General features: G+C 39.6%; 1 protein-coding gene across 1 annotated transcript in view; it reads right to left on the bottom strand.

The window, feature by feature from the left end:
• The window catches only part of LOC150090396 (Fanconi anemia group D2 protein-like), a 204,939-nt gene that overhangs the window by 97,218 nt on the left and 94,382 nt on the right, over positions 1-13,339 (bottom strand). Inside the window, exon 12 of the mRNA XM_090390299.1 lies at positions 9,325-9,410. Coding sequence (XP_090246425.1) covers positions 9,325-9,410 — 86 coding nt within the window. The remainder of the gene's footprint in view (positions 1-9,324; positions 9,411-13,339) is intronic.

Genomic DNA, 13,339 nt, shown 5'->3' with positions numbered 1-13,339 from the left:
AAGCAAATTTTTTGCACATCTACCCTACGTATCCCATCCCTGTAAAAAGTCTCTTCTGTTAACAAACACAGACCATGAGAATTTTCTCTTGGTCTGTGCAAAGACAAAATTCTACTCCATGAGCCTTGCACAGTCTCTAAAGGGCCAAAATGACTGAAAAGGCTCTCATCCTGTACCATCCCTTGCTATCATGTCTGGGCAGAATTGCAGACACTTTCAAATTTAATGCTAACTCATGACTTTTTTTTCAACGTTACCCTATACTTATTAATTAAATCCTCAGATCTCATTCATCTGATTAAACATCACCAATATGGATGGCCATATGTTAACTGTATGTGGACAGATTCCATGGAAATATTTACAAAAACTTAAGCAGTTGCTCTGAACATTTCTAGAGCTTTGATAAGCAGAAAAAAAAACTCTTGAAGGCTTCCACCCTATGCTCTACCTTCCAATTTTTGCAACTGATTAGCCAGTAATGGCAAATGTTTTCTAACTTTTCAATTAATGCTAGAGTGCACCAAGATTATTGCCTTTTGCCTATCTTACTGACTACTCACTCCATGTAATGGCAAATGTTTTGTAACTTTTCAATTAATTCTAGAGTGCTCCAAGATTACTGTCTTTTTCCTATTTTTTTCCCTTCCTATATATTATTGATCTTTTCTAATTCATTAGAAATCCTATCTACAGATTTGTTGATGACAGTATGCTACATTCCACTTTCCTGTTTGACGCAGCCTTCCACACAGAAATCAACACTACTTCTTGACTATCAACCACCAACAGCAGTCCAAGAACTGATCCTTGGGGAACCCCACTTCTGACTTTACACCAATCTAAAGAATATCCATTAATCACAACCCTCTGCCTTCTTCCCTGCAGCCACCGAGCAATCCATCTTAGAATTTTTTCAGTAATACCAACATGTTCCAGCTTATACAGTAACCTCTCATGAGGGACTGGGTCAAATGCTTTGCTAAAATCCAAATAAACTATGATGAAATTGTTTCCTACGTCCAGCTCATAAGTAACTATGTCAAAATAGCTTACTAGGTTAGTTAACATAATTTTCCTTTAACAAAAACATGTTGCATGTTCTTCAGAATGCCATTTCTATCTAAATATGACTAGATTGTACTCTTAATCATTGTCTCAAAGATTTTTCCTACCACTGAAGTCAAACTAACTGGTCTGTAGTTACAGACTTCACTCTTGCAATATGGTGATATGTTGGCCTTCTCCAATCAAAAGGAATCTCTTCTGAGTCCAAAGGTACCCTCATAATTAACTTCAATGGTTGAATATACTCCCTGGCAGCCTCCCTCAAAATTACTGGATACATGCCATCAACTCAGGGAGCCTTAGTTGCCTTGATGCTCAAAGGTTTTTCTAATAAAGAGTTATCTGTAATCTATATGAGACAGCCTCACTCACACAGCCCCTTCTCAGCAAAGGGTCTTTCTTCTGTAAAAACAGATGCAAAGTACCTGTTCAATTCATCTGCAACCATCAGTTGGGTTATATAAAGCCATTCCACACCCAGTGTATGAGAGTCTGATCTGATTTGCTTTTTAGCATTAGCATTAGTAGAGGCATATGACGCAAGAAAGCAAGCTTATGTAGCATCAGCCAAAAAAAAAAAAAAAAACCTTCCACTTCACCCCTCTTTTCATTCGAAATACCTGTCCAGCTGAGCCTTAAATTTATTTAGGTTATCAACTTCCACAACAAGGGATGGAAGTCTGTTCCACCAACCAACTACCCGCTGGCTAAAGGCAAATTTCCGCACATCTATCATACATCTGTCTTTCCTCAATTTGAATTTATGCCCTCTCAGGTTATTATTCTGAGCAAGAGGCAGTATCCCATCAGCATTGAGCATGCTCAAACCATTCAAAGCTTTGTACACCTCTATCAGATCACCTCGCCGGTGCCTAGTCTCCAGACACTGTAATTTGCAAAACTTAAGCCTTTCTTCGTAAGAGCGACCCTTCGTTCCGTTCACTAACCTTGTTGCCCTTCTCTGTACTCGTTCCAGCAGCTCTACATCCTTCTTGAAATGAGGCCTCCAGACCTGTATACAGTACTCAAGGTGTGGCCTGACCATTGCCTTATACAAGGGAATAATCACCTCTCTATCCCTGCTAGAAAAATTCCTGTATATCATTGATAAAACACCATGAGCTACTCTTGCAGCCCATCTGCACTGCTCAAAGAACTTCATATCTGCCTGCACAATTACCCCCCCAGGTCCTTTTCATTCTCTACCACTGTCAGTGTAGTACCACAGAGTTGATAGGAACAGGTGCGGGTATACTTGCATGTACACCAATGCTAGGAGTTTGGTAAATAAATTTGATGAATTTGAGGTATTGCTCTAAACATCAAAAGCAGATATTGTTGGGATATCAGAGATGTGGTGTCACACAGATATAAGGAAGGTAGAACTGAAATTTGGGGAGTACAATGTGTACAGGAAGGATAGACAAGATAGGAAGGGAAGAGGGGTTATACTATTAGTTAAGAAACACAAAATCCAAGGAAGTGAAGCCAGTCGACATCGCTGGACAGTGCAGTGTCGAGTTAGTTTGGTGTAAAATGAGCATTGGGAGATCAAAATTGAGAGTAGGAGTGTGTTATAGGCCTAATGACGCTAATAAGGATAATAAGGAATTGTACATGGAAATAGAGTGGGCCAGTAAATCAGAGAGTCTTATAATGAGGGATTTTAATTTCCCAGATATTGACTGGAATTTGTGGGTTGGTCACACACACACACTAGCAAGGCTTTTGTAGTAGTAGTAGTAGTAGTAGTGGCATGTGATGCAAGAAAGCATGTGTACGAGATTATGCAGCATCAGCCAAAAAAAAAAAAAAAAAAAAAATATCACACCATTCCCTCCAAATGCCTGTCCAGTTCCTCCTTAAATTTATTCAACCTATCAACTTCCACAACGACAGATGGAAGTTTGTTCCAGCAATTAACCACCCACTGGCTAAAGGCAAATTTCCGCACATCTATTCTACATCTGTCTTTTCTTAATTTGAATTTATGCCCCCTTAGGTTCGTAATCTGAACAAGTGGAAGGATCCCATCAGAATTCAGCGTGCTCAACCCATTCAAGGCCTTATATACCTCAATCAGATCACCGTGCAGGTGCCTAGTCTCCAGCCACCGCAATTTGCAGAACTTAAGCCTCTCTTGGTAAGAGGATCCCTTCATTCCCCTCACCAATCTTGTTGCTCTTCTCTGTACACACTCAAGTAAATCTACATCCTTCCTAAAATGAGGCCTCCAGACCTGTATGCAGTACTCAGGGCATGGCCTGACCATTGCCTTATACAGAGGGATAATCACCACCTTTTCCCTGCCAGCAAAATTCCTATACAGGGTGTTTCAGTTAAACGTTTCAGAACTTCTAAGAGGGGTAGGGTACATCCTGACAACTCGAAATCATATAGCAATGTGGGGTCGGAAATGCTTTCCTGAAGCGGTGTTGTACACAGAAGCACCATAAAGAAAAGAGACCGTAAGTGAGAAATCGTTTTAATAATACATGAAAAGAAGCAAAAGGTACATGGATTAAAGTAAGTGTTCGAAGTTTCTTCCACGGGCTACAATGCACGCCTCACATCTCCGACGCATGGACATCCGAACATTCTGGAATACTCCAGGCGAATTTCGAATTTCTTGAACAAGAACGCCAAGTTAGTAGGATGGATGATTACACGAACGCAGAGTTAGCCGATATGCATTTGGCGTACGGGGCTGCAAATTGTAGTGGGCCAGCCGCACAGCGTTTGTACGCGGAACGATATCCGACGAGGCGTATTCCCAGTCATAATTTCTTTGCAAGACTGCACCAGAGGTTAGCTGAGAGAGGTTCATTTGAAAGAGCTGACAGGGACAGGGTAAGAACAGCACGGACTCCAGCCGTCGAACAGAATGTGCTGCAGCATGTACAGGGGAATCCAAGAACGAGTACACGAAGTCTAGCAAACGCAGTCGGGGTTTCCCATTGCAGTGTCTGGAGGATTCTCCGAGAACAAGACATGCATCCGTTTCACGTGCAGCGTGTCCAGACACAGCAACCGGAGGATTATGCACCTCGTATTGCTTTCGCACAGTGGTACCTTGGAAAATGTGCTACAAATCCCCTTTTTCCTGCTGAAGTGTTGTTTTCCGATGAGGCATCCTTCACAAGGGAAGGAATTTTCAACACGCATAACGACCATATCTGGGCGGTCGAGAACCCACATGCAATACGACGTCGTGCAGAACAGATTCGATTTTCGGTCAATGTATGGGCCGGTATTATGGGAGATCACCTCATCGGACCTTACCTGTTACCGTGTCGTCTAACCGGACCTATCTACTTGATCTTGCTGCAGCAAGTATTGCCACAACTTTTGAGAGATGAACAGATTTCTGCATCGACGCAACAGACAATGTGGTTCCAACACGATGGAGCCCCTGCCCATTATAGCGGAGATGTTCGTAACTACCTAGATATCACATTTGGTCAACAGTGGATCGGACGTGGTGGTCCCGTGCGTTGGCCTGCTCAGTCACCCGACCTATCATGTCTTGATTTTTATTTCTGGGGTCATATGAAATCGCTAGTTTATGACACCCCTGTTGACAATGCTGAGGAGCTGGTTGCAAGAATTGCAGTAGCTGCCGAAGAAATTCGAAATTCGCCTGGAGTATTCCAGAATGTTCGGATGTCCATGCGTCGGAGATGTGAGGCGTGCATTGTAGCCCGTGGAAGAAACTTCGAACACTTACTTTAATCCATGTACCTTTTGCTTCTTTTCATGTATTATTAAAACGATTTCTCACTTACGGTCTCTTTTCTTTATGGTGCTTCTGTGTACAACACCGCTTCAGGAAAGCATTTCCGACCCCACATTGCTATATGATTTCGAGTTGTCAGGATGTACCCTACCCCTCTTAGAAGTTCTGAAACGTTTAACTGAAACACCCTGTATATCATTTACAAAACCCCATGACCCCAGCCTGTCTGCATTGTGGATTTATTGGATGATTGTTTTCTACATCAGAATGTTCGGAAGGCAACTAGAGGCAGTAATACTCTTGATCTTATCAGTAGTGATTCTTCATGCATTAAGAATCTGGAGATAAAGGAACCACTAGGTGGCAGTGATCACAGTGTGCTGAAGTGGGATTTACTCAAAGAGGTAACTACCATCAGGAGTAAAGGGAAGGGTTTTTGCTTTGGTAAAGGTGAATACGGTGGTCTGAGACAGTATATAAAATCCGGAAGGTGTGACCAACTGATGATGTTACCAACAGCAAATTCAAAATGGGAAGCATTCAAAGAATTTATCTTGGAAGCTACTAGGCTCTATATACCACCTAAGAAATATTGTTCAAAGTTTAGGCTTAAATGGATGTCAGATGAACTAATGAGACATGTGGCAGAGAAGAAATATGCATGAGATACATATAAATTAATGGGTGATATGGAAGCCTATGATAGACATAAACTGGTCTGTAACCAAGTCACAAAGGAGATTAGGTAGGCAAAGGCAGATTATGAGAAATCCTTGGCAAAAGATGCAAAGAAACACAACAAAGAGTTCTTTACCTATGTAAATTCTAGAAGGAAAGGGATGAATCAGATTGGTCCACTGGATATTGATGATTCAACTGTTGATGATCCTGCTCAGGTGGTTAACAAACTAAATGAGTATTTTGCATCTACATTCAGACCCATGAGGAGTTATGAAGCGAGGGGAATGCCAGAGGTGAGTTAAACTCTGGCAGTGAGCTGGATGATTTTGTAATAAGTGAGAGGAAAGTGGAGAAGAAATTGTTGAAGATAACCATAAAAAATGCACCCGGGGTGGACGGGATCTATCCAGTTATATTAAAGAAGGCAGCAAAGGAAGTAAGCAAACCTTAGCCATAATTATGAAAGCTTCTTTAAACTCAGGGAAGGTACCCCATGGACTGGAGATGTATAAATGTGACCCCAATTCACAAAGGAGGATCAAAGGGCAACAGAAGTAATTATAGACCTGTTAGTTTAACTCCTGTTCCAGGAAAATTAATGGAGGCACTGATTAAAGAAGCACTGCAGGATCATCTAGAAAAGACTTCACTTATAGCTTGGACACAGCATGGTTTTGTTAACTGAAAGTCTTGCCTGACCAATTTGATTGGATACTATGATGTGGTCACAAAGGAACTGGATGCAGGGAATAACTTTGATATCATACTGTTGCACATGGAATACTGCTGCACAAATTGGAGCATTGTGGCATTGGAGGCAAATTGCTGCTATGGATCAAGGGATGGTTGAGTGGAAGAAGACAGAGAGTGGTAATCAATGGACACTGCTCACCGTGGACTAATGTTATTAGTGGAGTCCCTCAGGGTTCAGTATTGGGTCCATTGTTGTTTTCTGTATTTATAAATGATATTGATGATTGTTTTCTGTATTTATAAATGATATATCAAGCTTAATGTCCAAGTTTGCTGACGATACGGAGGTTGCAGGGTTGTTAAGGATGATGCTATGATGACACTACTGATGCTATGCTGCTGCAAAGGGATCTAGAAAGGTTAAGCAGATGGGCTGAGAGGTGGCAAATGAAGTTTAACATTGACAAATGTAAAGTACTACATATGGGAAGCAGCAACCCCAGTGACGTATGAACTCTGTGGTACTACACTGACAGTGGTAGAGAACGAAAAGGACCTGGGAGTAATTGTGCAGGCAGATATGAAGTTTTCTGAGCAATGCAGACGGTCTGCAAGAGTAGCTCATAGTGTCTTGTCAATGATATAAAGGAATTTTTCTAGCAGGGATAAGGAGGTGATTACCCCTTATATAAGGCAATTGTCAGGCCACACCTTGAGTACTATATACAGGTCTGGAGGCCTCATTTTAAGAAGGATGTAGAGCTGTTGGAACGAGTACAGAGAAGGACAACAAGATTAGTGAATGGAACAAAGGGTTGCTCTTATGAGGAAAGGCTTAAATTTTGCAAATTACAGTGTCTGGAGACTAGGCACCGGCGAGGTGATCTGATAGAGGTGTACAAAGCTTTGAATGGTTTGAGCATGCTCAATGCTGATGGGATACTGCCTCTTGCTCAGAATAATCATTTGAGAGGGCATAAATTCAAATTGAGGAAAGACAGATGTAGGATAGATGTGCAGAAGTTTGCCTTTAGCCAGCAGGTGGTTAGTTGGTGGAACAGACTTCCATCCTTTGTTGTGGAAGTTGATAGCCTAAATAAATTTAAGGCTCAGCTGGACAGGTATTTCGAACAAACGGAGGGGTGAAATGGGAGTGGTTTTTTTGTTTGTTTTTTTTTGGCTGATGCTGCATAAGCTTGCTTTCTTGCATCATATGCCTCTACTAATGCTAATGCTATTTTCATCCCTAGTATTTTCTCTAACATGCTGGTACAAATAACAATCATCTTGTTAACTTAAAAAATTTTTTTTTCCTCAAGGTTAGTTTCCCTTCCATTTATTCCAATCAATATGGGGCAAACTGAAGTCACCCATAATAAGCCAATTGTGCTTGCTTGCCCATTCCATCTGTATCTAGAGACTGTCTTCATACTATTTACAATCCTCTGGTCCATAGATTACTCCCACTCTCATTATACCTTTGCTCTCAACTAACTGAAACCACACAGATTCTGTGGTGGCAAACATAATTTCAGACTCTGCAAAAGCTCTTTTCGCACTCAGGCTGCTTTTGATAAGTTTGCAGACGATACAAAGGTTGGCAGGGTTGTTAAGGACGCTACTGACGCTATGCTGCTGGAACAGGATCTGGAAAGGTTGAGCAGATGGGCTGAGAGGTGGCAAATGAAGTTTAACATTGACAAATGTAAAGTACTACATATGGGAAACAGCAACCCCAGAGCAACGTATCAACTCTTTCGTACTACACTGACAGTGGTAGAGAATGAAATGGACCTGGGGGTAATTGTGCAGGCAGATATGAAGTTTTCTGAGCAGTGCAGACGGGCTGCAAGAGTAGCTCATGGTGTCTTATCAATGATATACAGGAATTTTTCTAGCAGGGATAGGGAGGTGATTATTCCCTTGTATAAGGCAATGGTCAGGCCGCACCATGAGTACTGTATACAGGTCTGGAGGCCTCATTTCAAGAAGGATGTAGAGCTGCTGGAATGAGTACAGAGAAGGGCAACAAGGTTAGTGAACGGAACGAAGGGTTGCTCTTACGAAGAAAGGCTTAAGTTTTGCAAATTACAGTGTCTGGAGACTAGGCACCGGCGAGGTGATCTGATAGAGGTGTACAAAGCCTTGAATGGTTTGAGCATGCTCAATCCTGATGGGATACTGCCTCTTGCTCAGAATAATCACCTGAGAGGGCATAAATTCAAATTGAGGAAAGACAGATGTAGGATAGATGTGCGGAAATTTGCCTTTAGCCAGCAGGTAGTTGGTTGGTGGAACAGACTTCCATCCCTTGTTGTGGAAGTTGATAGCCTAAATAAATTTAAGGCTCAGCTGGACAGGTATTTCGAACGAATGGAGGGGTGAAGTGGAAGGGGGTTTTTTTGGTTTTTTTTGGCTGATGCTGCATAAGCTTGCTTTCTTGCATCATATGCCTCTACTAATGCTAATGCTAATAGATATCTTAAATTACTTTCTTTCTTCTTTTTATATAAAAAATACACCAACATGTCCATTATAAATCTTCATTAGAAATCAAGATGTAAGCAAGTCTCTAGAAGAATCTTCATCTGTCAATAAATGTTTCTTTGGTGACACTAAAGAAATTTCAGAATCAAATCAAGTTAACAGATGAAAATGTAAACAATATATAGTACAAAAATATAAAGAATGCTTCAAATATCTGTCACAAACAAGTCAATGCACTCAGTGAGTCCCACACTGTAAACAGATATGCACTCATAAAATATCAGCAGTTTTGCAATTTGAAAACAATTCTTTTTAGCCAACGAAAAAAGCATTTATCATTGCTATTCAGCATTAGACTAAAATTCTGCAAACCGTTAGTACAGTAAAAATAATTTATGCAGCACATCTATACAGATGGCATAGTGAAGTTTGTTTCTCAGCTATTGTGCATCTTATTGATGCTTTAAAAATGTTCTGTGATCATTACTGAAAAAATAGCAGTTGAAGCTGTGGTAAAGAAGGAATAACCTGGATATCCAGGGAATTTCAATATGGTAACTTCTTTGAGGACTGCGCAAGTAAGGGAAATATCAATTAAATATATTGTCTAAGCTTTAAAAAATTTAATCCTGAAGATAAAAAAAAATAAAAATTTGTACCTAAGAGAAGTCTGAACAGGAGTAGATGATGATGATGGAAGCAAAGTAGCAGGAAAATCTAGGTTGTTTCGAAGTTCAGTGACAATCTGTATTTAAAAAAAAAAAAAAGGGAATATTCATCTGCATATTAGATTTGAATTTCATTAAAATCAGGCAGAACTGAACAGTTTCATTTTAAATCTTTTACCTTACACCATAACCTAACTCAAAATTATGTTTCATACTGAAACTAAACAATTTATAAAATAACACAAATAACAAATAAATAGGGACAAAAAAAAAGCAAAAAAATTAGCCAGAAACAAAAAAAAAGAAAAAGAAAAGAATACAATAAAATCATGTTTATACTTGACAATTAAATTAATTGCTTTATCAATTTTAAGTTTGATGTCTAAGTTTGCTAATGATACAAGGGTGGGCAGGGTCTTTTATTTTTAATAAGATGAAACATAAGAAACAACAAACTGCAAAACATTATGCAAGTTAAAGCTGTGGTCTCCAATCTTTTGGCAAAACTGAGCAGTGGTGAAGTGTGTGAGTGTGTGTGTGTGTGTGTGTGTGTGTGTGTGTGTGTGTGTGTGTGTGTGTGTGTGTGTGTGTGTGTGTGTTGTAGGCTGTACCTTCAAATGGAGATGTGAATCTATTTTTAGTTACTAATTTAATTAGTTAATTAGTGACTAACTAATCATGTCAAATCTCAACTGCCATTTTCAGCCCATTTTCCTATTTTATCTAGATCTTCTTTAAGTAACATACTATGATTAACATCATTAAATGCCTTGCCAACCTCTCTATTATTAGCAAACTTTTGAAGTTAAACTTGAAATACCTACACAAATATTAATAAACATTAAAAACAGTAAAGGCCATATACCAAGTCTTGTGATGCTCCTCTCATAACATTAGCCCATAAAGAGCAAAGCTATCTAGAGATTACTTAACCATCCCCTTTATCCATAGACCAAGAGTGTCAAGACTAATACTCAGGATTTCTAAGAGGTACAAGTTGAAGGTTATAATGATTTATGCACCAACATCAAGCCATGATGATGAAGAGGTTGAAGAAATGTATACTGAAATTGAGAGTCTTCTAGATGAGCAGAAAACCCACTACACTATCATCATGGGGGACTTCAATGCTAAGGTTGGAAAAAGACAAAACAGTGCAGAAAGGGGAACTATAGGAAATTTTGGAATGAAATGAAAGAGGAATTGTGGAATTTGTAGAATCTCGAGGATTCTCAATAATGAACACTTTTTTCAAGAAAAAGGTGAACAGGAAGTGGACATGGAACAGTCCAAATGGATTAACAACTAGTGAAATCGATTTCATCTTCACTAACAGAAGATATATCGTGAATGATGTTACCATCCTGAACAAGAAAAATGTTGGAAGTGATCACAGAATAGTAAGATGCACACTTGATATAGATGTAAGAAAAGAAAGGAAAAAAACTGACTCAAGTAAATAATACAAAGGTCTTTGAGATAGCAGAAGAGAAGAAAAAGCATTATGTACTGGAACTTAAGAACACGTTTGAGCTTCTGAAGACTGCCCAGGAACAAGATATCGACAAGGAATATTACAACTTTCTGAAAGTGATAAAGCCCAAGAAACCTATAAGCAAAAAGAAATCCAAAGAAGGAAAATTAGTCAAGAAACACTTGTCATGATGAACTGAAGGTGACAAATGAAGAGCAAGATAAACACTGACAAGGATAAAATTGAGTATACTGAGTTATGCAAAGCCATTAGAAAGAGACTCAGAGAGGTCTGGTTTGGTTTTTTGTTTTTAGGAGCATTAGCAACTAAGGCCATATTGCTCCGGGGATATGCGGTGGTCATTCTCTGACCTTTCTGCATCCTCAGTATTTGGTGGTCACGGACTCGAACCCCAGTCTAATCAAGAAGCGTGTGCTACGCACTGCCGCTCCTGCCCACCTGGCTACGGAGGCACCACTCAGAGAGGACATAAGAAGATTTAACACAAGAAAAGTAGAACAAGCATTAAGGGAAAACAAAGGATTTAAATCAGCAGCCATGAGCAGTAATACAGAAAGACAAATGATACTGAAACTGAAGAATAGCGATGGTGTACTTATAAACAGCAGAGAAGGCATAATTCAAATAGCAGAAGACTACTATAGAGAATTATACAAGGAGCAGGGGAATGATGCCAGCATTAGGGAAGATGGATTGCAAAGTAGCAACACATACGACATACCCAATATTCTTCCTGATGAAGTAGAACATGCATTGAAGAAAATGAAGAATCAGAAAGCCCGAGGAAGATGAAGTTACTGTAGAGTTGTTAAAATTGGGAGGAAGAGACATGACACAAAAACTGGCAAGACTCTTCACAAAATGCATTACAAAAGGTGTGATGCCTAAGGAGTGGAATAATGCAATCATAGTTTTGCTGCATAAGAAAGGAGATAAATCAGAAATTGGAAATTATAGACCAATTAGCTTCTTATCCTACATCTACAAGTTGTTCACAAGGGTCATTACTAACAGATTAGAAAGAATACTTGATGAGGATCAACCGAAAGAGCAAGCTGGCTTTAGGACAGGATTCTCAACTATGGATCACTTTCACATAATATCACAGCTAATGGAGAAAGCAAATAATTATAAAACACCGTTATGCCTGGCATTTGTGGATTATGAAAGGCATTTGACACAATACAGCATAAGGCAATGTTTTGGGCACTGGAAAGACAAGGCATAGATACCCCATATATTATGATTTTGAAGAAAATATATGACAATGCTACCTCCTTTATTAGACTAGACAAAGACAGTAGCAAATTTAAAATCGAGAAAGGAGTTTGAAAAGGAGACACAATATTATTATTATTACTAGATATATAGTGCAGGGAAGCCTGAGGCTTATGCTGCACCAGCTAAAAAAAAATTTCCGAGTTACCTTGAGAGAGAGAGAGAGAGAGAGAGAGAGAGAGAGAGAGAGAGAGAGAGAGAGGGAGGGAGGGAGAGAGAGAGAGAGAGAGAGAGAGAGAGAGAGAGAGAGAGAGAGAGAGAGAGAAGTAGAAGGGAATCACCAAGAAAGAGGAGAAAGAAGAAAGATGATATCCAGCTCAGGACCCTGGGTGTACCAAGCCCATACTCACCAGATGTGAGCCCCTCTAGGATCAAAATATCTCCGAAGTTGTTTACTGCTGCCCTTGAGGAAGCTTTCAGAAGATTAGACTGGTCACAGAAAGGAGTCAATGTGAATGGAGAGTACCTAAACCATTTACAATTTGCAGATGATATTGTGTCATCAGCCATGATCCCAAAGAATTAGAGGAAAATCTTAATCAGTTATGTAGAGTTAGCAGGGATTTTGGACTAAAGATGAATAAGACTAAAACAAAAGTAATGATGAACAAGTATGCCATAGAAAGGGATATAATGATTGAAGGAGCAGTAATTGAAAAGGTGGAGTCATATACTTATCTGGGACAAGTTATTAGCTGTAATAATGATAAATGGCTGGAAGTCAAGAGAAGAATAAAGTTTGGATGGATAGAATTCAGGAAATATAGTCACATACTGAAGAGCAATATCCCAGTTTGTCTGAAACATAAAATAATGAACCAATGTATACTCCCCACCATGACTTATGGAGGGGAGTAATACATCCCCTTGGGCACTAAACAAAAGAATGGAAGAGAGAAGCTTAGAACTACATAGCAAAGAATGGAACAAATTATATTGGGAATCAGATTGTTAGATAAGAAGAGAAACACGTGGATTAGGCAGCAAACTCAAGTAAAGGACATTCTTATCAAAACTAAAGAACTAAAATGGTCTTGGCTGGACACATAGCTCGAAGACATGATGACAGCTGGACTAAGAAAATAACAGAATGGTACCCAAGAGGAGCTAGAAGAAAACCTGGAAGACAACGGCGGAGATGGATAGTTGAAATTCATGAGTTTGTGGTTAGTAAATGGATGGCCATTGCACAAAACAGAAGGAACTGGAAAGTTGCTGGAGAGACCTTCATCC

The sequence above is a fragment of the Mastigoproctus giganteus genome, chromosome 2, assembly GCF_048544385.1.
Source record: "Mastigoproctus giganteus isolate SK-2022 chromosome 2, ASM4854438v1, whole genome shotgun sequence".
Lineage (NCBI taxonomy): Eukaryota > Metazoa > Arthropoda > Arachnida > Uropygi > Thelyphonidae > Mastigoproctus > Mastigoproctus giganteus.
This window is presented reverse-complemented; position numbering and strand designations above follow the sequence as displayed.